This window comes from Lates calcarifer, linkage group LG15, assembly GCF_001640805.2.
Source record: "Lates calcarifer isolate ASB-BC8 linkage group LG15, TLL_Latcal_v3, whole genome shotgun sequence".
Taxonomy (NCBI): Eukaryota; Metazoa; Chordata; class Actinopteri; family Centropomidae; genus Lates; species Lates calcarifer.
In genome coordinates this window covers 10,866,393-10,894,391 of record NC_066847.1, presented here as the reverse complement: position 1 = coordinate 10,894,391, position 27,999 = coordinate 10,866,393, and the positions used below count along the sequence as shown (strand labels likewise).

The 27,999-nt window shown below is 43.5% G+C and overlaps 3 protein-coding genes across 5 annotated transcripts; all 3 read left to right on the top strand.

Moving 5' to 3' along the window:
- The first annotated feature begins 140 nt into the window (after positions 1-140).
- On the top strand, positions 141-10,073 carry dbpb (D site albumin promoter binding protein b). The gene is made up of 5 exons (XM_018682616.2): positions 141-1,262; positions 1,421-1,723; positions 2,504-2,989; positions 6,132-6,391; positions 7,621-10,073. Exons 2-5 carry the CDS (start codon positions 1,534-1,536, stop codon positions 7,834-7,836), a joined length of 1,152 nt encoding a protein of 383 aa, XP_018538132.1. The 5' UTR covers positions 141-1,262; positions 1,421-1,533; the 3' UTR covers positions 7,837-10,073.
- An 801-nt stretch (positions 10,074-10,874) lies between these two features.
- Positions 10,875-19,606, top strand: ntd5 (ntl-dependent gene 5). Its single transcript, XM_018682624.2, has 8 exons — positions 10,875-11,029; positions 12,370-12,504; positions 12,948-13,139; positions 16,924-17,047; positions 17,574-17,650; positions 18,264-18,446; positions 18,653-18,850; positions 18,989-19,606. Exons 1-8 carry the CDS (start codon positions 10,963-10,965, stop codon positions 19,069-19,071), a joined length of 1,059 nt encoding a protein of 352 aa, XP_018538140.1. The 5' UTR covers positions 10,875-10,962; the 3' UTR covers positions 19,072-19,606.
- A 196-nt stretch (positions 19,607-19,802) lies between these two features.
- LOC108887294 (zinc finger protein 236) lies at positions 19,803-25,276 on the top strand. Of its 3 annotated transcripts, none has more exons than XM_018682620.2 (3): positions 19,803-19,902; positions 20,909-23,395; positions 24,204-25,276. In XM_018682620.2, the coding sequence occupies exons 2-3, from the start codon at positions 20,933-20,935 to the stop codon at positions 24,549-24,551; spliced, it is 2,811 nt and encodes a 936-aa protein (XP_018538136.1). In that variant the 5' UTR covers positions 19,803-19,902; positions 20,909-20,932; the 3' UTR covers positions 24,552-25,276. The 3 variants fall into 3 exon arrangements, with proteins under 3 accessions (XP_018538136.1, XP_018538134.1, XP_018538133.1); XM_018682618.2 differs by lacking the exon at positions 19,803-19,902 and adding an exon at positions 19,911-20,545; XM_018682617.2 differs by lacking the exon at positions 19,803-19,902 and having other exon boundaries at positions 19,911-23,395.
- Positions 25,277-27,999: the final 2,723 nt, after the last annotated feature.

The window sequence follows — 27,999 nt, the reverse complement described above, 5'->3', positions numbered from 1 at the left end:
CGGGCGGGTTTATTCGACCTATTTCTGTCCAATGGGAGCTCGTCGTGGGCGGAGCGACAAGTTTCCGAAGCCAATCCGAGCCGGAGCCGCGAGCGGCCAGGCCTCGTCTCCGCGTGCCTGATACACGTGAGCTGGAACAGCTATTGTACGCCGGGAGGCAACGTGCTGAAGCGTTCCTCTCGCCTGAAAAAACGGCACACTCACGTTTTCTTTGGATTACAAGTAAACTGGAAAGCCATGCTGCGCTACCTGATTATTACAGAAAGCCAAGACTGTGTTCTAATTTAGATAGACGACATTTTGAGCCACTAATCCTGAACATAATTAAATTAGTTATTTGTGATGTCAAGGCCCAGTCGTGTGGAGACTGTTTACTCTGTCATCACACTACAGCTTAAACTAATTTACATTTTCACTGATGGTGTGCAAAACTAACCCGAAGGAGTCACCGTGCTTGTACCTGTCAAACAAAACAAACAGCCGCCTCTCCTCGAGATGTGGCACGAGGGTAGGTGTGTCTCATAAATAATGAGAGCGCATTGAGAGATGCATTAAACGCGAACCCCGCCCCGCTCGCTGTGTTCCGCGAGGGCGTGACGTCACGTGAACTGCCCGTGTCCGTTCCAGCTGAGGGAGAGAGAGAGAGGACGCTCGGACGTGGACGTCGCGCGGCCCAGACACAGACCCGAGCCCGTGCGCCCGTGACTGGATCCACCGGATGCACTAAAAGTACAGACAGAGAAAGAGGAAACGGGCCCCCTCCTCCTCCTCCTCCCACTCCTCCCCCCTCGACGGACAGCAGAGCGCGACAGCAGAGAGGGAGAGAAACACCAATACAACTTGTCATCTGACCAACTCAGCCGCTGCTTTCGTCGTTGTGTGTGTTTTTCTGTACACACCGTGTCCCTTTCGGTTGTTTTGTTTTGACGGAGGTTTCGCCTTGCAACTGTTTCGGTGATCATCTTCTTTTCGAAACACCGGACGATTAACTCGGGAGATTACTCTGCAAGTTTTTTAATTGTGACATTTTTCCTGTCCGTGCAGTCTGCTGGTCTCGCTGTCATTTTTCACGCCTTTGCATTTTTTCTTTTATTATGGACAGTGTTCCTGCTCAGATGGTCTGACTGTCCCTCCCACACTGATCCTCTGAGAATAACAGCTTGATTTATTACAGTTTTAACAACATACAGCTACAATGGAATACTTTGATGAAAATATTTCTGCAAGCAAATAAGGAACTCTTCACAACTACAAGGGAAAAGGTAAAAGTTGCATGTGTTATTTAATGGAAGTTTCAAAGTATAAAACATGTTATTAACACAGTGGTTATAGTTGTAAATAATTGTTGCTTTATTCTACATGGACTCCTCTCAAAACTATCTCTCTCTTTCTACCCCCCCTTCCCTTCACACACATGCAGAGTCATCCACAGCCTACTTGTCCTATTGGTAGGCACTCTAGTCAAGAGAGCCTCGCCCCTTTTCAAGCGCCCCCAGGTGTCTTTTTCTGCAGCCCACCTCGTTCTGGTCCAGGATGTCCAGGCAGCTCTCCCAGCTTCCGACCCCTGACCTCCCAGCCGGCGCAAGCCCACAGTTTGGAAGTTGTACTCAGCCCGCAGGCTCTCTTACAGGGGGTCATCTCAACTCCATGGCAGGTCTGAAATCCCTCCTGCAGCACCCTGTGAAGGGAGACCAGCGTTTAAAAAACCCCTGTGATGTGAAAGGTGAGAAAGTCTCTCATTTGATGAATTAATAGTGTGTTAGATTGTTGTTTGTGCTGAATGTGCAGCACTAGCACCTGACACAGTCTGTATCAATACATGCAATGGCAGAGCATGAATAAATCATACCCCTCTGTTCCACCCACTGCTACTGTTTTTGTAATACAAACATGTAGCATTTTATGTAACAAAATCCTATTTGACTTATTTAAAGGCACAGATTTCCACTTGAGAGTCTGATTCACCATCACACATGTTCATGACAACTCTTCCATGAGCATTCTGAGTATTCACCTGGATTATAATCCCTGCTGCGACTTCAAATTAAGATCCAGATTACAATGAGTGATGATGTGTTTTGGTTTAGCCCTGGCGCTGTGCAGGGATGCGCTCTGGTTGCTTGCTGTGCCTAAAATGTATCTCCAGCTATTCTGAGATTTGTTGAGGAGCTTACGTATATGTTATGACAACAAATTGGTTTCAGCTCTTGCTTAATGCTGCAATTCAGCTGCCATCTGGTCCATCTGTGAGAGAGTATTTGTGAGTGTGTGTGTGTGTGTGTTGGAGACAGAAGAGAGGGAGATTTTGCAAAAGTGCATCCTATGGACACACCTGCCACCACATTTAGCCCTGCACAAATATGGAGAGTTGATGTTAGCATCCATTTTCCATATCTAGAAATAAACCCTTTTGGTAATGGAACCTTCTTGTGTACTGAAAGATGTTTAAGTTCATTGTCTTCATCCAGAACTAATAATGACTGGACTCTTCACTCTCTGGCAGACAAAGACAGACTGGACCTTGATGAGGACTCCTTGGGAGTGTGCCCCATGAGGAATGGCAGTGGAATAGGCAGCAGTAATAACAGTAATGGCTGTGGAGGAGGAGGAGGGGGTGGTGGTGGTGGTGGCGGCGGCGGCGGCAACGGCAACGGAGGAGGAAGTTTCAACCAGTTCTTGGGGCCTCTTCTGTGGGATCGCACCCTGCCTGCAGATGGGGGGCTCTTCCAGCTTCAGTACATGGACTTGGAGGAGTTTCTGACCGAAAATGGAATGGGCAGCATGCACAGCAACAACAGCTCCAGTTCGGCCCAGATCCCCTCGCAGAGCTCCCCGTCGGCTGTGCCCAACCAGAGCTCCCAGTGCCTACCACCCTCATCCCCACCCGGCTCCTCGTCCTCCTCACCCTCTTCTTCCTCTTCCCCATCGCTCATTGGCTTGGAGGTGGCTCAGCCTCAGAGCCTTGCAGGAGGAACCGACTGTCTGCACGGTGAGTTTAATGACATGGAGCTATGTGTTCTTGAGGGGATAGATGGACAGTTGAACCAAAAAATCATGAACAAGGACAGTTCATTCTTCAAGGTTTGTCCATATCAGCTCATAAAAGCATTATCATGAAAGAGGGTTCTGCAAACTTTGTGGAATTGACGAGCTGAAAGAGACAAATTGTCCCTCACCACTGATAGGAGACTAGTAGACCCTACAATCCAGTAATGGTTGTGATCCAATCAAGGTTATGTGGTGTGTTTAAAATGTTCCCATGGGCTAGTGATTCAGCACTTTAACTCTCCTTTGAGTTTATAATGAACACAATGGTGACAAAGCATTTTTCTGTCCCATGGGGTCAAACTAAAGGCAAGTGATACAGTCACATGGCTCTAAATGCAAAGTCAACTCGACAGAGAAAAACACAAGAGTTAAGAAATGGCTGCTTAACACTGACTGAAATGTACTTTTCATACTGTAGCATGGTGCTGGGTTAAAAGTTGAAGGATGTGTCAGAGAGTTGTGGAGAAAAGAGACTAAGAGAGGTGGAGGATTTGGGAAAAAAAGGTGCGGTAAAGATAGAAGCTATTTGATGAGTCAATCTCATAGCAATGACGGGGAGGTTTGCTTTAGTTTGGCATGTGATCTATGTACTGCAGTGTACAACACAATCAGCATTCAGTCTCAGCCAATTATTAATGTGCAGCAGGGTCACAACAGCAGTACTAAGAGAGAGAGGGAGAGAGAGAAGTGTGTGGAGTGTTTGCTGTTGCGTGTCTTTAAATCTCTCCCCACTTCACACGCCACAGCCATGTGCACGCGTCGGTACACGTGCAGAGGCTGAGAGTACTGAAGTGAGAGAACTAGAGGCAGGGCCAGCAGACGTGTAGGAGGAGCCCACAGGGGGGAGGGACAGACGGAGCAACAGGAAGAGTTTCCCTGTGCTGCTGGACTTCAAACATTTGATTGCCAATGAATGACATTAACTGCACTGATATGCAGAAGAGCATTTTATACTCGGTGTGATACAGACACATACACTTTAATTCAGTCCTTTAATGACACAGTGCACGTTTAGAAACTGATAATGCATTTTTACTGCATGAGAAAAGCCCATGCATTTTGATTATAAGCCCTTTAAGTGAAACCTTACAATCACATGAAAAGAATTGAGATACTATTTACTAAACAAATATTTTTGAGTCTAAAAGTTGATGTTATTTAGCTGAGGTGACTTTGCTAAAGCTGTAATCCTCATCATCTCTCCTACAGCTTGAAACTAGAGAAGCTGTACACTAATTTGTGGTATGATATAAAGGTGCCCAGCCAACAGCTGCTTCATAAATATTAAATAGGGCCACATCTAACAACACATGATTATATTAGGTAGCTAAGAATTAGCAGGGCCACGGTTTGCCTTCGCAGTAGCTTCAGTCCTTCATGGAATGCTGTCGTACGAGTCCTGAAATGCACGTAGTCACATATACCAGGGTTTCTCCAAAAGCAAAAGCCTCCTGTTCTCTAAGGGTTGAGACACGTGGACCCAAAATGCACCAAATCTACTTTGCAGGTCTGCGTTCCAGAGCTTCCCAAAAAGCACAGAGAGAGAGAGAGGGAGAGAGAGAGAGAGTGGCAAGCATGTACCACAGGAGGGATGAGGGTTTGCACGTTTCCACTCTAACAGAACGCCACGCCAGGTGGTTGCACAGACCAGTTCCTGCTGTCGTGTTTAAGCAGCATTGAAACCTCCTCGTTTAGTCATAAGCACGGAAAAAATGCCTCTTATCTGGCATTCATGGCACTTTGCTGTTGTCTAAACTGAGATTCAGTGAGGTTTAGACCTGCTGAGTATTTACTATGGAACATGCCTGACTTCACTCTTTAATTTGTTTTCAGTGCTATGGTGGCGCTGTCATTGTGGAGCAGTTTGTACTTTAGTGTGCACCTGGCGCATGCCCTCATGTTACTTGGCCATTACTCATGTGATCACATATATCACAGATCTACAGATAACATGTTTCACAGGTGGAGAACATATATAATAGATAGAGGGGATGGGCTTGTTTTTCTCCAATCAATGTTTCCACATTGCAAGGCTGCATTAAGTACCAGCTTAGTGGAGCTGAATGTGTGCAGGTTTTGTTGGTTGATTGTGGTTTAAGTAGCTATCCTGTTAGGTGTCCATCTAACCCTGAACTTTAACTCATGTCCTCTGTGTTCAGAATATTTTGTGATGCTTTTTGACCATGAGATCACTTTTAGTTCAACACACTCCTCACCATGTATAATTTTGATTTAGTTCAAGTTAAACATCTTAATGTGGACATTTTGTTATTTTGATGTTTGTGTATGGTGACATAGGAAGATAAGAGGAGTTTTGTTGAGTAAGGTGCATTGGACCTGAAAGGGGGTGGGGTGAGGTATAGCCCTATACTGGCCCCACTTAAAGAAACTGGCTTTAAGGGGAGGGGTAGAGAGTTACATAACATTTCCACTTTTAGATTTCTCTAGTAGTTTTTACTTCTGGATGTTGGCTTTGGACAACCAAAATTTCTCAATGATTTGACTGATAAAAGAAGCCAGTGTCATGCACTGATTGAACCAACAGATTTCAGCTATAGTTATGTGACTGTTTGTTAAAGCACAGTAGGCTGATTCCACAAAAGAACTATGGTTATGTTTGTAGTAGGTTTGTAATAAATCATATATATCAGTGATTCTCTGATCTGTTATAGTATCGAGTACTACAGCAACCTATAACTCCATAATATCTGTCCATCTGTATGCTAAAGATTACATGTCTTTTTATTCAGTATATTATATAATTGTGTCTTATGTATTTTTATGGCATATTTCTTCAAATGTTACCCTACCCTAAAACTTGCTGTCCATAAAAGCTGATTGAAAAACCTCCTCCTTCTTTCGGATCAGTTAAGGGCAAAGGAATGTTGTTTGTTGTTTATCACGCAGAGAACGTAGCTCTCTGCTTCCATCTGGTGGTTGTCATTATGAAATGCTGCATGTGTTTGTATTGCTATCACAGTGGCCTGCTGTCATCGGCTCTTCTACGCATGTTTGACAGCAGGATCGATTTCAGTTCAAATATAGTTCTGTATTAAATAGATTTCTCTTCCTTGTAATTCCAGGGAGTCAATCGAGTATGAATGAGTCCTGTGAGTCACCTTCGTCCTCCTCCTCGTCCTCTTGTCCACCTCTGCTGACGCCCACGGGCAGTGGGCCAGATGTGATTGGAATGTTTGACATGGATTCTTCGGACATGGCTATGTCCAGCTCCTCCAGCCAGCAGAACTTCGACCCCAGGAGGCACTCCTTCAGCGAAGAGGAGCTTAAGCCACAGCCAATGATCAAGAAGGCGCGCAAGATCCTGGTGCCTGATAACATGAAGGTGAGTGAACTCTGAGATGTTTGCTGCAACTACAGGGAAATTACAAGCAGTGGTGGTCAGTTACACCTCAGGAGGGAAGTGATTTTAGGCTACGATCAGGTAATTTGAAGGCACATACCATGAATTTGAAGGAGAAATTAAATTAATTATTGGTTTTATTTTTAGTCTTAGTTATTTGATTAATTGCTTTGTTAACACAATTTCAGAAGGTAGTGTAAAATGCCCATCACAGTTCCACAGAGGTCCATGTGATGTCCTCAGATTTCTTATTTTGTTCAACCAGCAGCCAAAAACCCAGACATTTTTAATTTACAGTGATGTAACTAAGAGAAAAGCAGCAAATCATCACATTTCAGAAGCTGTAACCAGAGAATGACTGGCTTTTTTTGCTTGATAACTGATTTAAATTGATTATCTAAATTGTTGCAGATCATTTTTCTCAACGACTTGTTGATCAGGTTCTATATTACTGTAAGGAAAACCATGAATTGAAAACAGAACTTGGTGATATAAGAGCATTAGTGACTAACTTAAAGCAACTCAATAGGCACATGATCTAGATGTATTATTTTTGAAGTAAAATGTCAGATTTAGACTCGTTGCTTCAGTTCAGTGACTAGACGCTGCAAGTAAATAAGTAAAGATAAGTAAGGAAAGTTATTTATGTCACGTTTTTCAATGCTTCACAGTAAAGCTGTAAATATCAGAAGGAGAATAGTAAGAAATACTAGAGCTATGAAATAAAAACAAAATAAAAACAGCAACACAAAAACAAGAGATATATATTTTAGTGTTGAGAAGTTTTTATAATTTAGATGATTTACCGTAATGATAATAGTAAGATTTAATCAAAAGCATAAAATATTCAAGAGTGAATCTCACTGAGTTTGCCGAAGCTATATGTCATTTCCTCATCAGTGCGATGTGGGACATGAAGGTTGTTTGAATATTTTATTTCTTCTCAGACGTTAAGTTAGTGCTGAGAATGAGGTATGTGAGAGGAACATGTCCCACGCTCATTCATGGCCAAAAACCTATATTACCAGAAACAGAAGTTTTAGCTGTACAAGAGCACTCCTTGAGAAACAAGTCTGACTGTATTCATTGATCATTTTATTGACGTACTTCTACCTGATAATACTCAATGATGATCAACCATGGTAAATTAATCAAATTGGTAGATGCTGAAATAATCAATACATGCTATTTTTGTTTGTTTCCTCTCTAAGGATGAGAAGTACTGGACCAGGAGGTACAAAAACAATGAAGCGGCGAAGCGGTCCCGGGACGCCCGCCGTCTCAAGGAGAACCAGATATCAGTGCGTGCCGCCTACCTGGAGAGAGAGAACGCCGCACTCAGACAAGAAGTGGCCGAGATGCGGAAGGAACTGGGCCGCTGTCGTAACATCCTTAGTAAATACGAGAACCGCCTCGCCGACCAGTGATGAAGGCATGGAGCAAAAAATCAGGAAGAATATAAGCTGGATTAAATTTAAGACTTCTTGAGGGTGGCATGATGGACAGAATGGGGTCAGGATCATGATGATGACGGTGATGATGATGAGGAAGATGATGATTATGATGATGAATGTATAAGACAAGGAGAAGGTTTGTGTATTGAAGCTCAGGTGTCTTGTTTTGTTGAGGTGTTCAGCTCTTAAAAGTAATGGGTGGAGAGCATAATTTAACAGATGAAAGATGTGACTTTTAAGAGTTTTGTTATTGGAGAATTGTATATTTTTATAATACTTCTGAAAAATTAGAGGGAGAGCAAATTTGGAGAATAATTTTGTATATTTTCTACATGACTGGGACATAGAGATGGGGGAAAGCTATGGTAAATTTTTATTATAGACACAGAGTCAGGAGATGTTTGACAGGTGGTCAGCCATCGATGGGTATTTTTCAACTTGATTTTCGTAGTCAGTCAGGATGCAGCAGCAGGGGCGAGGATGCATGTAACAATTGTAATATAGAGAGCAAAATTATCTTAAAATCGTATAGTTCAGCATTTTTGTGGATTTTACTCAAGCACTTAATTATTTTTTTTCCTTTTACGTTTCCGTCACTGGGAATGGGCATGTTAGAGAGAGGCAGAATAAGAGACATGAGGAGACACCATGTAAACAGTCCAGCACTATCCTCAACACTTGTCTCGTCCAGTCTTGTGTATCCTTTTTTAACACTTCACCCTTTTTAATTGACTTCTGTTCCCCAGCAATATTAGCTCCTTGTACCTCAGGCTTATATATGAGATTGGTGCATCCATATCCAGTCCCATACCCGTATCTTTGACTCTTATCTTTATTTTCTCTATCCCAGTGGAGTGCTTTTAATCTGCTCTGGTGTTTTCGTATCGTACCTATAAGCTAGCGAGAGTCGGCCTGTTGTGGTGCCCTGGGTAACTCTGCTCCTCTTGATCCTCTCTTTGAATTGTTGGGAAATTTCTCTTCCTCTGTTTCTATATCCAGCTGCTCTATTTTAGGTCTGCAATCCACTCAACGTTATGTGCAAACTCTTCCCATAATATCTTGTCCTTGTGTCTCTCTTGTACCTCGACAGTACATAGAGATAATCAAATCTCAGTGTTGTAATGTATTCTGATACAGTAATCGACCTTCCCCGTAAAACGCACATTGTTACTTTACTGTACTTTATGAACACACTTTAATTAGCATTAATGGGGGGGGAGAAATGTTGTGTATATTGGATAGGCCTATACTATTTTGTGTATTTGATGTATTCCAGGAGATGGGTTGACTACTCCCATTGAGTGGAATGGTGTTAATTTCTCAGATTTCTGGGAGAAATAAAAGCCAAAATTTCCTAATGTTGATCCACAAAGCTTGTTGCTATTTAGTGCTTTTTTCAATACTGCTCCTTCCTTACTGTTTACTCCTGTTATTACTCCTTACTTTACACTGTATCTATAAACTTCTCTGTGTACCCACATCACTTACACAGGGGCATGGTACACTATGTTATGTTCCTGGGGGAGGGATGACTAGTAATACAGTGTGATTTTAATCCCCTTAATGACCATGATGAATAGTTACCATTACTGCTATTATTATTGTTGATTATGATGATGATTATCCCTCTTATTGTTGCTGTTCTATATTACTGAATGATTTTCTTTCTTTGGATGAACATGATCTGTTGCACCTTGAAACATCTTTGATCTTCATAGTTCCTCAGAAAGACTATTCAAATGGATAAAAACCCCTCACTCTCTGCTATTTGCATCCTGTCTCAGACCTCCAGACATTCAACATCACTCACTTCTGCTACGGACAATACTGCCACCTTGGTGTCTTTGACCATGGATTTCACAAAATGTGGCTCAGTAACTCGAACATGATTCTCATGCAGACTTACGTTACCTTTCACAACGACCTCCTCTGTTCCCCAGCAGTGTATGGACTATGCACAGTATCGATATGCTCTTTCTCAGTTTATTTCAGCCTTCATCACCTCAATCAGTGATTGTTTGCTCTCCCGACAGGATTTAGTCTCCTAATATCCTCACAGATGTGGTTGATAAATCTTATAGTGACTCTTAATTGAACTACAACTGCCCTGCTGCATCAGTGGTGTCCATGGTGCCCAGCCCACTTAGTGCTGGTTATTTGGATGTAGTCGAGATTTCCCAAAAACACCAATAAAAGATTGTTCTCATTCACTACTGCTCTGCTTTTCTCACATGTTTTCTCACAAATGTATTGTTTATAGCAGGTTGGGGTTTCTTCTCTTGAGCTTTGTGTGCTTGAATCTTGAGTTAAGGCCCAGTGTTTTTCAGTAAATTTGGCAACAGAGGTCAAATTGCAGGAAGACTACTACTTTATTTATTACTCAAGCCTGATAACAAGGCTATAGTATGCGGTGAAATGTCTCAAGACTGCTTGTTTTGATATCCTCCCTGTTTGTTCACATTGTGTACATTCCTTTAATAGGCAAAGCGGTCCAACTGTGCTGTCCTGCCCAACAAAGGCAATGCTTCTTTCCAAGGGCATTTAATGAGTATTTTACGCTTTTGTAAATTAAATGGTAAATGTTTATGGGGAGAAAGTGCTCACAAAGAGGACTTATTCCTCCTCAGCTGAAGTAGAATATTACAGACCATGATTACACAATAAAAGCCTGTATACTGGCCTAAACATTAACTAAAGACTTAAAGGCACTGGGCTGCATGGTTGGATGTATAGGAGACATCCATTAATGGTAGTTCCTGTTTGATTACTCCTGTTTGTTTATTGTGGGTGTTAGGGCAACAGCCGTGTATATGTCATCCCCTTTATCTGCTGTCCCAACAGAAATGGGTGAAAGGTCCCTCAGACTGGAATTTTCCTCACTTCTTTCCTCCTCAACACGAACCAGATGTGTGCTCCTGGGCTGTACCCTCTCCCTCCCTCTCTCTCCCTCTCTCTCACACCCTCTCCCCCTCCTCCCTGCCCCCCCACCCCCCCACACCTCACCCCTCCACTCCTCTCCCACCCTTTGTTCCCCCCCTTCTTTAAAAATGCTGTGTCTGCGCGTCTCTCCCTCATATCATCTGAGGCCTGGCTTCAAGGATGGACTGTGCACTGCTGCTGCTGTCCCTGTGGGCTCTGACTGGAACTGTGTCCCTGCAGGCTCCAGGTAAGCCCTCTGACTCTTTACATCACCTGCACCACTCACACTGATCCCTGCACATACAATGAACACAGCTGGACTGTCTCTAAATACTGGGGAATACACGAGGAATTACCATATATTTATTGAATGTCCTTTGATGAGCTCGACTTTTTACCTCAACATTTGTTGCAGTGTTGATTGTATTTCAATGTAAAGATGATCATGTAGCCAGGGCTTGGGACTGTTTAATTAATCAAACAGATGCACTTAATCATTAGTGCTAATTAAGGGTAGTAATTAAGGATGATGAGACTGTGCAATACATATTTTTTGTGTATTTTTGCTCCTTGTACTCTAGCTGAATGAATAATGCTAATGTTGAAGTAGAAACCATCACAAATGTGGTTTGGCAGTAATTCACTGTACTGATGGGTAAGTCATGTCAAGTCAAGTCAAGTTACTTATAAGTACCTGTACCTCTGTTTTTCTTTAGTTTTTTTAATAATGAGATGCCAGTGTTCCCTCATAATGCACATTTTGGTTGCACAAACTAATGGTCAGTGGTTTATGTACTGTATTTTAGCGAATGCATTATCTGTGTTGGACCTTTCACACACCTCCACAGGTGGTTCTAGATCTTCCTTAACACTGGTCTGTATGTCATGATATGCAATTTTTGTTTAAATGTTTAACATCTTGTATGCTACATGTATGTACTGTACAATGTGTCTCCAAACTGCTGTGGGATGATCGTGTATGCACAAGAGCAGCACATGTGTGTTTGTGGTCACATGTGCTGTGGGGAGAGTGAATACAGTAGCACACATGTTTTCATTCTCAGAAATGAATAAGTGGTGAAGCCAGCCTGTCTCCCCCCTTTTCCTTCCCGCCACTCCCACCTCAAATGTTCTGGACACTGAGAGTATGTTGATATTAGCGTGCAAAGTAAAATAAGAGGAGGATTTGGTTTTATAATGTGTGATGGAGTACATATGGAGCAGTGAGGGTAATGAGGAGGGGCTGTAAGTACCCCTATAGACTGATCCTGTTCAGACATGAGTTGCATTTAAAAAGTTTTCTCCACTATGCACAGAATTAAGCTTTAACACACATACTTTTCTATAAAAAGCAGGGCTGATAGGTGAATGGCTGCCATCTTAACACTTCCTAATCTGGCAGCCTGGGTGGCAAAGGTTTGCCTGGCCACCCACACTGAATTTGCTTTCCTTCAAACAGAAGACACAGCACATGTAATTACGACCCTTAGTGTTTGAGGTTTTTATAAGGGGCCATGAATGGAGTAGAAGTAAACAAAGGGACAATTGCTGTGGCAGTGTGATAAAGCGTGTGTGGTGTCACAACAGGGTCGTGTCCGGAGAGACTTCTGGGAGACGAGAGGAGGAGGACGTGTCCTCGGCCCTGCGAAGCTGACAGAGACTGTGGCAGCAAGCGTCAGTGTCTTTGTGACGGCCAGTGTGGTCTCAGCTGTGTGGCTCCAGGTAACTATTTGTATGCATGTGTGACCTCAGTTGTCACTGTGAACACCACTGTGGGCTCAGTCATTAAAAGTGTTTGTGTGTTGGTGTGTTTGTGTGTGTATACACAGCTGTGCCAACATACATCTGTGTGTGTGTGTGTGTGTGTTTCCTGGAAAATTAAATAAAAGCCTTGGTCATGCACAAAATGTGGGCTCAAAATGCTCCCAATGCCAGTGCTAAACACAAGCTTTTTATTATGCTTGTGCACTGTAAAAGGGGGCACTGTGTATGGATCCAGTGTAGTTATACAACCTCATTAGTGCCCTTGTGAAGTGGTTTAGTGCTAACCATTTCATTTCTCTTGTACAAGGAACAGTCCAGCACATTCTCAGAAATGTGGTGTTCTCTGCCACCTACTCGCCCTCTCTTCTCTCCTCCCTCTGGATCATCTCTTTTCTCCTCAGGTCGTACTTGTCCCTGGCCTTTACCCTCCAGTGAAAACTCAGTTGCTCGCCTCCTCTCTCCCACTCACTCCTTCTCTGCCCTGCTTGAGGTGCGCTGCAAGCCTGGATTCATGTTGCCCAATGGCTTGGATGCCACCATTCGCCGTTGTCAAGGTGACAGACAGTGGAGTGGGGATGAGCCCATCTGCACAGGTGGGTTTGAGTTCGACAGGAAAAAAAAACCCAACAACTTCTTTCTCACTCCACCTCAGGTCCCTTCATAACAGGGAATTTACACCACAGGTAATGGACATTTGGAAGAATGCTGTGTTTGTTTCTCAAATTCAGTTTTAGTTCTGTTATTTAACAAAAGCGACAGGTGTTTGCATGTGTACATCACATGTGTAGGTCAGCGATGTGTACGTTCAGGGATAAACATAGCTCTTTGTGTTTATACAAGACAGAGAGACAGAGAAAGACAGGCCGATATTCAGGAATGAAACCCCTCTGTGACTGTGTCGACTGAGACATTGCACAACTGGGACCTATTCTCCTCATCACCATAGCAACCAGAGCTTTAGTAGTTCATATTGGCTGTCTGGCGATTTTACTCTTGAACTGCTGAAGTTTAAAGAGGAGATAAAAGCAGAATACATGTGTGCATGTAAATGATATGCATGCATGTGCACATGTGTGTTCCTGTGTGTTTGTACAGCTCACAAATCTATATTTTCTGCCACTGTATACGTGTGTACGAAGTATTTGTTCGTCTTTTGGGCCATAGTTTGTGGTGTCATCATGATGGCTTGTATACTCATAGAAATTGATTGTAAGCTTCACTTATGTTAACATTTTATGTGCTATAAGTCTTCTGCAATCTTCTTAATTGACCTAAAACTGCCATGTGACCAAGTACATATGAACCTGTTTAGGCCTATACATGGCCAACAAGGTCATGAGCAGCTAAAGTCAGTTCTTACAGAAATCACAAAAGAACTAGCCATGTTTTATGGTAATTTACAGCCACCACTGTGCCCTGAGATGATCATGAGGTGAAATATTTAAATTTTCTGTCTCTAAATATAGAGCAAAAATGTCAAATCTGAATAGGTGGCTCACAAAAGGCACAATTTGTTCTACTGCTGTGCAGCCTTATTACTTCTACCGCTGTGCCATAAGGCTGCACAGCAGTACATGAAGTAAAGCCATCAATACTTCTCAGTACCAGGACACATCTCATCAACATGCTGCAACTGAAAGAGTGTGCTTCTTATTGCTTGTGTCAGCTCTGGTAAAGAAAAAAAAAAAACAAACAAACACACAAAAAAAACAATATGGCTCTCAGCGTTAAAAGTCTGACTGCTGTTGCATTAATCACACACCTGGAGCTCAGGTAAACCTGCTCTCTTGAGAATCCTCAGCCCAGCTGGATCCTTGGTCTCACCCTTGAGATTTTTTTTTATCTATTGAAAGATGTGAAATGAGGATACGATTCTCGGCTCGCTCGTAGAGTATCCTCCTGCCGAGAGACAGGCAGAAGGTAGGTGGGTTTTGAACGTGTGAGAGCGTTTGTATTGTGCGTCCCTTTGCATGTGTGTTAGTGTGTGAGTCGAGCTCCTTCATGCCTGTTGAGAGGCAGTGGGCGGCAGATCGCTGTCAAAGTGGCACAGAGCTGCATGCACGCTGTGTGAGTGCGAGCGAGTGTGAATGTGTGTGTGTGTGTGTGAATGTGTGTGTGTGTGTGTTTATCGAGAGAGAGGTAGAGAGGTAGATTTTTTTTTCCTGTGTACATTAGATGTGTATGTGTGTGGGGGGGTGGATTGCACATGTGTCACAGAGTTTCTGTGTGTGTGTGTGTGTGTGTGTGTGTGTGTGTGGGCGACAGATCACAGTCAGGAGAGTCAGAGAGCTCTCTTGCTCATGCTGCTCCAGGCCTTTCTGTTCCCTGTTCTCCTCTCCTCTGCTCCCTTCTCTCATCCTCTTTTCCTCTCATCTCTTTCTCCTCTCATCCTCTTCCATCTGAGGCCTCTGATAAGGTCTCTCTCTACAATGAGAGCCAAGGACAAGCATGCAGCTCCAGGCTATTTAGTTTGTGTTTGGTGTGTGGATCTGTCTGTGAGTGTATTTGTGTGAGTAAAAACACAGAAAATGGTTGGATCTTCACATCTTTGGTCTCAATCAGAAGGCCATGTATTTAACGCCGTGGTCCATTCAAAATCACTATTTTATCATCTTTTAAAAGATGGATTTGATATACCTGCTTTAAAACAGTTTGGTGCTGCAGCCTGTGTGGGTGGCAGGCAGCAGTACGAGGCAGGAGAAGGGCGGTATGTGAAAACAGAACTCGGCTTCGGGCTCTCATCCACAGCCAAACAGACTCGTAACTCTCCCTTCTCCCATAGGTCCCTTTACGTTCTTATATTAACGTTTCTCGGCTTCAGATACCTAAGACAGCCCTCAGGCAAGAGCCGTCTCTGCCTTTCAAAGCCAGTGTTCAGCTCCGAAACCCCGCGCTTGATGGAGCTCGGGTCGGCTCCAGCCTCTCTCCAAGTACCACTCTTGATATTTATATTTCCACGAGCGTGAGGTACTCAAACTCCCAGGAATGAACATTGCCAGGTGTTATACAATCGCAGATATAGCTGTGAGCTCGAAGAGGTGTTGGGCAGGCGTTTCAGCAGCTCGTCGAACTTTGATTTATTACCTAAGAAGGGTTATTTCAACTTAAATATAACAAGACATTGGGTGAAACGCCTCTGTGGGTCACAAAGTACATAGAAACCCTGGTTAAAACAAGTCAAATGAGGAAGCAAGATGGATGGATGGTTCCTCTATTTTTCCATCGTCCCTCACTTTCATTTCATTCCCTCCCCCACCACACCCTTCATTATGTGCTGCTAGCTGTTACCTGTTTAATCACATCCCTAACCACCAGTCATGCTGGTCACAATGTGTTTTCTTTGCCATTGTGCGTTACTGTCAGTAAACTGTAACACTGACCTCTGTGAGTGAATCACAATGCACGTCAAGTTACACACTGAACAGGCTATATTTTTATGCATTTCTCTTAAAGGTGCCTCATATACCTCACACTTCAGTGTCATTAGAGGGCAGTGGACATAGACAGCTCATTTACTTAAGCAGAAGTAGTGATACAACAATGTGAAAATGCTCCTTACAAATAAAAGTGTTGCATCCAAAATGTTTAAATAAATATATTTAAATATCATCCACAGGGTGTACTTTAAGTATCAAAAGTAGAAGTAATGCATTTAAGTGCAGCAGCTGGTCAGAGTGGAGTTCACAGTAATTACCTGATACTCTTGAGTAATTTCATTTATGCATATTATCATTATTATTATTATTACTATTGCATAACTTTTTAAATGTACAAACTTAATCCGCATATTAACCAGTAACTTCAGCTGTGAGATAAATGCAGTGGAGTAAAAAATACAATATTCATGTATCTCAACTGTAGGTGAAAGAAGGGAGAGTAAATTCAGCTCTGGAGGAAGTACTTGAGTATATGTAACAATATCAATAATATAAATAAATAGGCCTATACAGTATAGTACTCAATGCAAATGTTGTACCATATAATTGGATTTTTAATACTAATACTGTATTAATATTTAAGTGGTACTTTGCAAACACTAGTACTAGTAGTTTTGAGAATGTTATATGCTGGCAGAAAGTAAAAGTCACATGAAATGAAAATCAGTAAAGTATAAATATCTCTAATTTGTACTTGAATAGTGTACTTACAAAGGTAACTTGGATTATGAGAAATATAGAAATAGAAAAATACTTGTCTGTGTGAGGTAATTGTATTAGTTACTTTATAAATGACTATTTCTTACTGATGTAACATTTTCCATCCAGGGCTTTTAATTGTACAGTGTGGTATTGCTGTTTTTACTTGAATAAAGGACCTGAATACTCCTTCAGCCACTGCTTTACTGGTCTTTAACCTCCTTTTTTCTCTGACCTTCAGAGAATCAGTCACCTGAACCTGCTGCTGCCCAAACCTGCCCTCTGCCTGAGGAAGTCACCAACACCTTCAGCATCCAGGGTGACGCTGCTGTAGGAACTTCCATCCGCTACAGCTGCTTGTCTGGGTGAGAGAAAGAGAGAGAGAGAGGAAGAGGAGGGGGACTGATGTGAGGTTAATGTTGTGAGTGCGTGGGCAAAGGCTCTGAAAACCTGAAATGGCACAGAGGTAGAAATGGAGGAAGTGAGAAGACGGGGATGGAGTGTGAAGACGAGGCAGGGAGCGGAGCGAAGGCTTGAATTCAGGAGAGGTGTTGGGGAAGGACGGGTGATGGGCGATGAATGGCAGGAAACTCATTTTGATCTCCCAGCTGACGATCTCTCCATTGAGCTAACTAGGTCATTACAGTCTAATCTTGTATTGACTCCCCTTTACACACTGACTCATCTCACAGGATAAGATGAGCCTGAGTGGATGTGTCAGCCAGAACTGTGCACACAACATTTAGACACTCTGAAGGAGAGACGGAGTGAAAAAAGGAATCATTTACACCTTTTTTCATCACTTTTATTTAGATGAAGCTCCTTAGCTGTCAATACTGTACAAGTCACGCCGCCATCTGTCTCCATCACTCTCTCCTTTCTCTCCTGCAGAGCCGATATAGTGGGGAGCAGTGAAAATTTCTGTCAGGATAATCAGACCTGGCAGTATCCCCACCCCATCTGTAAAAGTAAGTGTGCAGTAGTGTCTTGCATTCGACTGTAATGTGTGTGAGCTTGTGTGTGTGTGTGTCTTACATCCTCCTCACACTCAGTATGACTTCATGCATCTTTCAAGGTTAGCGGGAGAAGATGATGATGTGTGAGTCAATGAACTGAGAGACTGCAAACGTGTGTAGTTTGTAGGGACGGAAATGTTTTGTTTTCTCATCATTTGTAGTGTGTGTTTGTTCGCGTGTGTGTGTACAGATATGTAAGACAGAGTGAATCATAGAAGGAGACAGACAGAAACACACAAACCCCTTGAAGTCTACTGCTTTTGAGATCTACTGCGTTGTTCTGCGGTGCTTTTGTGCCATCTTGTGGCTAAACCTGGTACTGCATGGCCTGCTCTACAGTCAGGAATTCTTGCAGGATGCTTCTTGAATCACAAACAGAGGCATTGTTCTTTGAGTTTTCAGTTTAGCTTTAAAGCCAACATCAGGAAAAGGTAACAACAGCTGAGCAATAACTGAACGACGATGCCTTTGTCCTTCTTTGGATTAACTTTAGTGTTATGTGTTTTAAAGATCAGTGGATCTCCTGGAGAAGCTGACTGGTAATCTGCCTTTTCCACTCTCTTAGAGGTGTACTGCCAGCCTCCCCGAGAGGTGGATCAGGGCTACGTGGTGGCCGTCCAGAAAACTGAATATGAAGTTGGCTTTGACATCCACTACCTCTGCAAAAAAAACTTCTTCCTGGATGGACCACAGAAGGTCACTTGCCTGCCGAACGGCAGCTGGAGTGCATCGCCCCCATACTGCAGAGGTAAGACAGATCCTGGATGCTGGAGAGGTGTATTTCAACACATAAAGACTTGCCATGTTGGTTCTTACAGTGCATTCAGTGTGTGTGCAAATGCAAATTATACACACGCATAGGTCTATACACACATGCATGTAAACAGAATTTTATGAGCATCAACACAACTTTTGTTGACCCATGCTTTGATACCTCGTTGATCATTTTCTCAGCTCGCTGTCTCATCCCTGCTGAGAGAAGCCGCGTGATGATTGGTGGAGCGAAGCGCTGGCCGTTTGACATTACAGATGCTATGGTCCCTCACGGGGAAAGTGTGGGGTTCTTCTGCAAGCATCCCCGCAAGCAGTGCAGCTTCACTGCAACCCAGACCTGTTTTGACGGAAAGCTGCAGCCACCGGCCTGCTACCTTGGTAAACCTGGACCACACACACACACACACACACACACACACACACACACACAGTCAGAGGAACATGAGGGGGACTGGTTCATATTATTGACAGTTGGAGATTTTTACAATACTTGTGCACCTTCTGGTTGTTTTTCAGAACCCACGTGGCTGCAGTATAAACTCTTCCCTCACCGGCTGGTCTCAGAGATTGAAGCGTGCGAGCCTGGTGATGTGGAGTGATGACCTGCACGTCTGACCTTGACCCACCTGCCACTCATGAAACTTTGTCACAATATGAAAACCTCCCATCACCTTGGACAGTCCTTCTCCGCTCTGCAGCTTTGCTTTGTGCTATGCTTATGGTCTGTTAGACGCTGATTTTTTTTTCTCACGGCTCTTGCTTGGATCAGCAGGCTAAGCTGTACATCCTGTGCTTGTGGCATCATGGCCTTTGTCTCTTTCTCTCCTGCACACCATCAAACTGCAGGCATAATTATAATCTCAAGTATTACTTTGATCCGCCTCCAGCTTGAGCCACTGAGCACTGTAGACGCAATCTGTAGATCTCCATGTTGATGTATATATCATACAGTAATACAAGCTATACCAGTTATACCTGAGATGATACCTTCATGTAGTCTAACTCATAATGACTTGACTCTGTGATATCTCACTGTGTGATCATTCTTTCCTCTGTTGAACCTGACGCATCAAGTCTAGAGGCTTGTAAGTTTTAATGATGTGCGTGATTTTAAATAAAATGATGTCAAAACGGTTTCCTCTTTTATTGCACATAAATCCCACTGTGTGAGTTCAAGTCCATAATTCTCCGTCCCCCTTTTTCCTCTCATGCTTTGCCCCCCGTCTCTCTGACTCTCAGGCGCACACAGAGCCTTTCTTAGTAGGCTGCAGGTTCAACCGTACTCATAGGCTGAACATGGCTACTGGTCGGACCCGGTAGGCTGCGACACCATAGCAACTCCCCTTGACCCCTCCCTCCCTCAGCATTCGCAGCATCACCCTTTACACTGCACAGTCATATTTGGTCCTCCGGAAATATCCACAGCTCGGGTAAGCCAGTCCCTATGCAGCGAGTGTATGGGTGGAGTATAGTTTAAAATACAGTTTTAAATGTATCGAAAGCGTGTCCGGCGCGTCCTCCGCCGGCTCTGATAGCAGTGCTGGAATAAATGACAGCGCGCCGGGAAAGTTTGTCCTAAAGCTGCCGGGGTTGCGCTCTCGGTGTCTCGGACCCTCGGCTCTAAAATGGCTGGCTGTAGGTCCGAGGGAGCTCCGGCGCTACGGGAAGGATCCGGTCTACACCGCGATTGTCTGTAAATATACACGTTTCTGTGCTCCGAGCGACGCGGTAGTGATGGCGTTGCCCCAGGTCCGAGAGCTGTCAAGGCGCACACGCACCATAATAACATTGGCATTTCGGACCTAGGACTGTGCGTAATGGCGTCCTCCACGGACAGAGCTTCTCGGTTTATCCCTAGATAATTTTTTTTAGAACTGGCTTGTAATGCAAACCAAAGGAAATATGAATAATGTATCTGAGGCGGATACAAAATGAACCGTTTTATTATTAGTGCATTGCATGTGGATGGTAGAAGTAGGAGAGAGAGGAAATGTTATTTCGCTCACATCAGTCGGACCCTTCAGTATCCCGGTGCGTTTCTCTGAATGATCAGCGACTCCGGTCGACCCCTCGGTGAGAAAATTCGCTGAGCTATAATTTAGGATCAGGCGAGGTAACCAACACAATTAACAGGACGGTCTGATGTTGAGGAGGAAGAGGGGGGGGTCATGTGAGTCGCTCATCAGTTTCGGACTGAGGCATAAGGGGGTTTCATCCGCTTTATCTGTAGGCTTTCAGTGATACCACACAATCAGTGATGCTTATTGGCTTTTTGCTCTGAACTTGACCCCAATAATCACCAGACATTTAGTTTTTTCCATCCAACCACAGGCTATGTTTGCCATTCCCTTCCTTTGCGAACATGGTGTATGTTTATTTTTATGCTAATGTTGCTGCTCTGAGTTTCTAATTTACTATTCTATCCCTATTTTATAGAAATATAAATAGGTATGCCCCAAAATGGATTCTCAGTTGGCTTCAGTCCTGACCAGTGGCAGCCTGGATGTCCAAAATGGCAGCCAGTGTGCAGAGGGATCAGGGCCAGTGACAGAGGGTTTTTTGGACCCAAAGGACAAAACCTCACTCAGTACTGTACCAGGTAACCTCCAGCCATGCCCTGTCAAAGCAGCAGTGACCATCATCAGACAAGATGCTCCTTCAGTCAATGGGAAAAAGCCAGAGGTGGGCGGGACTTCTAAGCCAGCCTCTCAGGAAACAAGTAAGATTGGTGGGTTCAGGCAGCCAATTACAGTAAAGACCGGAGTGCCTGTTCTGCGGAGCCAACCAATCAGAATCAAAATTGTCGTTCCCCCACGGTGCAAGAGGCCAATCACAAACTCCACCATCAGCCTGACCAAAGACTTTGCTCGCTCACATTTCAAAAGACCTGTTTTGCTCTCAGCTGGAGCTGTGATCACAGAAAAAAACAGTAAAATTCAAATATCAGCTGTTAAAAATGAAGGAGAGCTCAAGGAAGTTACTCATCAAAAGACTGAAAACACTAAAGCTGAATCATTCCACGGGATGGAGGCTGAGAGAGGGGATGAAATGTGCAAAGAGAGAGATGATTTGGATGCTAAAATCATCCACACTGATGGGTCAGAAACTCCTTTTATCTCCAGCACTAATACAGTTAAAATACTGAGCCAGAAGGGGATTAAAGAGGAAACTACAGAGAGAGAAATTGATAAAAATATTCCTCTAATTTTGCAAGAAATGGACTTGAAGTCTTGTAAGACGTTTGATGAGGTGGGAACAGAGGAACAGACGGAGCCGCTGGACCTGAGTTTGCCCAAGAAAAGAGAGAGTAGAGAGAGGAGGTGTGGGCGCTTTCTGGATGATTCCGGCTGTGAGACCTCACTGATCATGGAGGTAGATGAATATGAGGGAGAAGGAGACCGAGACATAGTAGAAGAAGATGATGATGACGAAGAGGACTCTGTGCTGCGCATGGATGGCACAGATACACTTGAAGACTCTCTTTTGTCTCCCTCTTTCTTCTCTACCTCTGTCTTCACCTCGCTCTCCTCGATAGACTGTGACACTGAAAACCTTCTTCTGATAGATGACCAGGGAATCCCGTATACTCTCAGTCCAGATGGACTCAAAGTGCCGCAGGTCGATGCTTCCACATCAGAGGATGCTCAGTCGGAGCAGGCTAGGTCAGCAGAGGTAGAAGGAAAGAGGTTGTCGCAGGTAACAGATCCTAGCCTCAGCCAAAGTTTAGATAATGCACTAAATGCACCTTCTGATGATCTTTACCGCTCACCAGCCCCTTCGACCGATTCACCATCATTAGGTGTTGATCAGACAAAAGCCCCCGAAGTCTTTACTAGTTTGGTCACAAACCCAGATCCTTCAAAGGCCGCAGAGCCAAGTGTTAAATCTGTTCAGGAGGCTAATGCCGTTCTGTCTCCTTCCTCTGGGATATCAGTCCCCAGCCAGCCCATTCAGATCCTCGCAAACCCTTCAAGCAACGCTCCTATTCTCCTCCTGTCGTCGTCCTCCTCCTCTCCTCAGCTCTCACTCCCCCTCTCTGTCACTCAGACCTCACCTGGTGCTTCCACCCCCATGTTTCTCCTCCTCTCCTCTGTGCCCTCTTCCTCCGGCGACTCCACCTCTACCTCCACCCCTATCGCCGTCCTTGACCCCTCGACAGGTCAGCTGTCCCAAATCACTGCTGCATCAGCCCCGGTCTCCCTCCCTTTGTCTTCTGGTCAGGTCAGCACACTAGGCTCACCCCTACCCACGCTGTCTCACCCTGTCATCAGGCTGAGTGCAAATGACCCCCCTGTTATCCTGTCAGGAGTGAATAATGTAAACTCTGGGTCTGTTCTCACTTCTCTTGCTGTCCCCTCGTCCACTCCCGCTCTCCAGAGTGACCACCCCAGTGCGACTCCCATCGTCCACACTCAGATCAGCTCTTCTGAGTCGAACCCTGGAAGTGAAGCCATATCTGCTGAAGAAGTCTCAAATGAAAACAACAAGCCATCAGTTTTTACAGCACCCTCTCCACACCCACAGTCTGCTAGTTTGACTTATGACCTCTCAGCTCAGCCCGGCTCAGAGGCAGAGGCCCAGTCACCAGCCTCAGAGCCCAATTTCGACTCCTCTGACCTGCACTCAGAACATTTACCTCTGGACGACCACCTTTACTTCTCGAACACGGCCGCTCCGCCCTCCCCTCCCATCGGACCCATACTCCCCTCTGGTAAACTTGACCCCCTCGATCCGCTGGATCCTCTCTCTCCAGCCACATCGCCCAACACCATGAGCTCCCGGAGGGTGCTGTACTGCCAGCTGTGCCCGCGGGTCTTCTTTTACCTCTCCGACCTTGAGCGCCATGCCATCACTCACTCACAGAAGAAGCCTCACGTTTGCCAGCAGTGCGGCAAAGCCTTCAAACGCTCCAGCCATCTGCAGGTCAGCACAAGCCAATTATAACTATCAATTCATTAGCGGCGTTAGTAATAACACAAGTTACTTGAACAGATGTCACAAATTATTAGTGCAGTGGCAGTAACTGATTTTTTTGCCATTCGGGAGCAGCGGAAATGGAAACAAGCTGTGAACTACGGGGCTGCAACTAATGATTATTTTCATTACTAATTAATTTCCCAGTATTCTTCAACATTAATCAGATAATCAAATCTGAAATCAGTGAAACAAGCCTATCACAATTTCCCAGAACTGACATGTTTCATCTCAAGTAAAAGTCTAAACCTCAAGATATTCAGTTTATAATGATATGAAACAGAGAAAAACAGAAACACATCTAAGAAACTAGAACCTGTATGTATTTGACATTTTTGTTTAAATAGTTTATACATTTTCTGGTGATCGACCAATAGATACCTTTTAAGTTGATATGGCTAACCTGTTGTAACCTGTATTTACACATTCAGCAGACACAGATCGACATTAGCAGTCCTTTGTCTCTGGCCACCTGATGAGTTTAGTGCTGGGCAGGTAATGTACAATGGGCTTTTGGTGCAAACAGCTGCCTGGTGCAAAATGACAATGAGGGCAGGTGAGAGTAAAGTGAAACAGGAAATCACAACAGTGCATTGCTACTAAATGCTACTAAACTGCCTATAGCTGAGGGAAACTACAAAGACTGGTGATAATTTTCTGTGGGTTCATGACTACAGCAGGCCTTTTCACGGAGAAGTAGTCGATAAAATTATTGATAATACCCATGTTAAAATGTTTTTCTGTTTTTCCTCGACAGAGACACAAGCACATCCACACAGGCCAGAGGAACTTTGTGTGCCCCATCTGTGCCAAACGCTTCAGGGAGGCCGGTGAGCTCCAGCGCCACCAACGGGTCCACACCGGAGAGAAACCCTACCAGTGCCAACTTTGCCACACGCGCTTCGCCGAGCGCAACACGCTACGCCGACACACCAAACGCAAACATCCTTACCACCAAGTAGCCATGGAAATGCTGAATGAGAGGAGAGACAGAGGAGGCGGCGGCGGCAGCATATCTGGAGTGCAGGAGGAAGAGGAGAGCGCTGAATGGTACAGCTCCACTGTGTCCAATCTAGATAACTCAGAGTCTGAGAGGGAAACTTAAAGTTAAGGAGGTTAGGTGTTGGCATATCTAACTCTGACTAGACACTAAACTTTCCTCACCAATCTACATTCAGAGAAGGGAGCACTTGCAATATTTATTTTAATGTTTATAATCATAATTTATTTATATGAATGTATTTTATTCCCATTCCATTCAGTGGGCCAAAAGTACAGCCTTAGAGGTCATACATGATTTTGAATTAGCTTTCCCATATGAAAAAAAGCTGCATATATATTAAAGGGAAAGTTCGTGCTTGAAGTCATGGTTTTTATGTGAGTTTGAAATAATAATTAGACGGCTAACCTGCTCCCATGAAGTTGCATTCCCGTACAATTCATGATAAAACCCTAAAGTGCTCAGAAAAGAAGGATAAATTATTTACTCTAAACTATTCTCTGCTCTACTTGTATATATAAAGAATACTATTTGTAAGAGCTGCACTATCTTATGTGAAAGATGTAATCTATCTTTCTTACCGTCAGAGACACTGTGAGTCATTTGCACTTGTTCTATTTGAATTAGATATTCACTTTTTTTACATTGTGAATGAAGATGCTTACTATTTTTGGTTGCAGCTGATTTTATGTATTTAATCCATATCATGTGAGAGTTTGACCAAATGTTTGAGTTATTCTAACATAAACACATATATTCAGATTTTTTTTGTTTTATGTGACTTATGTTAACTTATTTGAATTAAATTTTGACTGTAAATTATAACTGAATCATTGTCTTATTTTTTATTTCAGCCTTGTTCCACTTTTGGTGTCGTCTTCATACACGTTTAAAGAATCTAATTATATTTAATATGGCTTTTCATGAAAAGGTTTTACTCACATTTAACTGACCACAGAGCCGAGGTCCATGTATCTCTGCTAATTTAAGCTGATTGTCCAAGCTGATTCTTTTTTCTCCATTAATCACCAAAGATGGGGCTTCATACGGATCTTTGTGAAGAAATGAAAAAAGTAAAGACACCTGATATATATCTGCTGGGGTGTGCAAGCTGACCACTTGGACTGTCTCCAGGGAGTAATTGAGTTTGTAAGACAGTCCTCTGTTTTTTGCACTCTCTCAATTTTCTGCTCCATTTAAGCCACGAAACCCAACAGAGCTAAGCTCAAGATAAGTTATTAAATACTGTATCGCTCAAATGACCTAACTGGGTCCTCATGGCTGTCCAATTCCTTATTTCTACTCTGGCCATTGTGTAGATAGAGACGCCTTGGCATGCTGAAAAGCCTACTACTGCACTATAAGCCCCATTGTGTTTTAGTTGGACAAACTCACTTTTCTAGAGGGTCAGTGGAAGGAGAGAGGGAGCAAAGGTTAACCAAGCAGTCTCTAAGAGAATGGAAAACATGCTGCCTGGAGATAATGAATTATTTGCACTGGTGAAACCATAAGAACAGATGTTTGATGCATGTTTTACTGTTTGACCTCTGACTGAGTCCTTAAGTGGTAGCTCATAAACCATGTCAATAATTACATATAGACTTATAAAAACCACAGCTGAATAGAATAAACATTGTTTTGGGGTAACTTGGCAATATACCGCCAATATACCAGAAGACAATGTTCAGCTGTCAACTGCATTGCCATTTGCTACACTGCCCATTTCATGGATCAATTTACACTTCTTTGTGCTTGTTAAGCATTCATTTTTGTATTGTTAAGCATCTTTAAAAGGCATTCATAGTATAGTGCTATTCAGTGCAAAGACATATGCTATATGTCTAACATCATTTTTTGAATTTACCAAAAATACAAAACTCTCCGGGGCCCAAATTCCGAGAAAAATTACGCAGCTGTCAGTAAAAAGTTTTAGTGATAACCACTCAATATATTATTATGGATCTGTTCTAGGTAATAAAAAATTTAGTTTCACTATTCATACACACAAGACTGTATCTGTCCAGGGTATACACCACCTCTCGACCAATCACAGCTGGTATCAGCTCCAGCAACCATGCAACCCTTAAGGATGAGCGGTAGACGTAATGAATGGATGGGTATTCATACACACAAACTCAGTAGAAAAATGTAAGAAACAAAACAACAAGACAGTCTTGAGTCTTGAGTGTCAAGTGAGTTTACAGCAACTTGTTTTTGTGCCTTTTTCATTAAAAGTCCTGTAAAACACCAAAAGTATGAATAGCTCCGTTTTTCAAGTTTCTTTAAATGTTTTTTTACTGGCCTGTAGATCAAATAAGATACTGTGTGAAAGCCCCGCATCAGCACCTCCAACTGGTTTTCTCGGCTTATTATGTCACCATTACTCAAACATGCTCAGCATTACATTACAATTCCCTGCAACCATTAACCTGACTACTCCATAAATGATGGTCCCCCAACAACAGCTCTTCACCTTCTTGTTGTAGAAGCTCATTGAAGTGCTATGTACATATTGTTAAGGTCGCTCCGAGGGTCCAGCCATTAAATCAATGCTGTACTGTCAGGGAAAAAAAAGAATAAATTGACACAAAACAGATTCTGGTCCCCTAATTGATACCACTGGGCTGTTGCATCGCTGAGCCTACAAGGTCCTCAGTGTATGATGATGATGAATATTCAGCCGGCCAAGTGTGTGAGATCTGCAGTCCAGCTGGAGATGTGTGTGTTTAGTACAGTATACGTGTGTGTGTGTGTGTGTGTGTGTGTGTGTGTGTGTGTGTGTGAGTGAGCGCAGGGTTGGTAACTATCCAGATTGCACAGAGCTTCAAAGTGCAGTGACTGACAGACAGATGGATGACGGACAGAGTGAGGACAGAAATCTGTGGAGTGTATGTGTGTGTGTGTGTGTGTGCGTGTTTGTTTTGCGTGAAGTGGAACAGGCAGCAGGCCTTCTGAGTGGCACAAGGCACATCGCCAAGTGATTGAAGTGATAAAGGTAGAGGAGGAGTGGAGAGAGGGACGAGAATAGATTCAGTGATGGACGACCAGGGAGAGGCAGCAGATGTAATGAAGTGTGTTAGACTGGTATGTTTCAGCTTTTTATTCTCTTTGATATGTTTCGGCACTTGTATATGTTTGTTGTGTATCCGCTTTGTTGCATCACAGACGCCCCATTATTGTCAGTGAGAGCCAAAATGATGGGAAGGTAAACTAACCATGGATGCTTTTCTTTTTCTCTTCCTCCTTTTGGTCCATCATGCGTGGCTGTCATTGCACACTTCAGCCACGTGAGGGCACACTCACACCTACAATGTGCTGCATGTGCTGGCTCATTCTCTATGCTGTCTCTCAGCTCTCTCAAATGGTGGAGGGATACTCATAGCAGAGTGAAAAGCAGAAGACAGTGAGCCCAGGGAGAGCTGGATCTACATTCAAACTCTGCAGATACAGCAGTGAAAGAGGCATAAATATGAAATCACCTAAGCAGACGCATGTTATATATTTTTATTCCAGGCTATTTTATGCTTTTTAGTCAGCGTTCTTCATGAGAGAG

Coding starts and splice junctions, on each gene's coding strand:
- dbpb (XM_018682616.2), top strand. CDS start 1,534: ATGTCCAGGCAGCTCTCCCAGCTTCCGACCCCTGACCTCCCAGCCGGC. Junction 1,724..2,503: donor AAACCCCTGTGATGTGAAAG/GTGAGAAAGTCT, acceptor ACTCTCTGGCAG/ACAAAGACAGACTGGACCTT. Junction 2,990..6,131: donor AGGAACCGACTGTCTGCACG/GTGAGTTTAATG, acceptor TTGTAATTCCAG/GGAGTCAATCGAGTATGAAT.
- LOC108887294 (XM_018682620.2), top strand. CDS start 20,933: ATGGATTCTCAGTTGGCTTCAGTCCTGACCAGTGGCAGCCTGGATGTC. Junction 23,396..24,203: donor AACGCTCCAGCCATCTGCAG/GTCAGCACAAGC, acceptor TTTCCTCGACAG/AGACACAAGCACATCCACAC.
- ntd5 (XM_018682624.2), top strand. CDS start 10,963: ATGGACTGTGCACTGCTGCTGCTGTCCCTGTGGGCTCTGACTGGAACT. Junction 11,030..12,369: donor TGTGTCCCTGCAGGCTCCAG/GTAAGCCCTCTG, acceptor GTGTCACAACAG/GGTCGTGTCCGGAGAGACTT. Junction 18,447..18,652: donor ATCGCCCCCATACTGCAGAG/GTAAGACAGATC, acceptor TCATTTTCTCAG/CTCGCTGTCTCATCCCTGCT.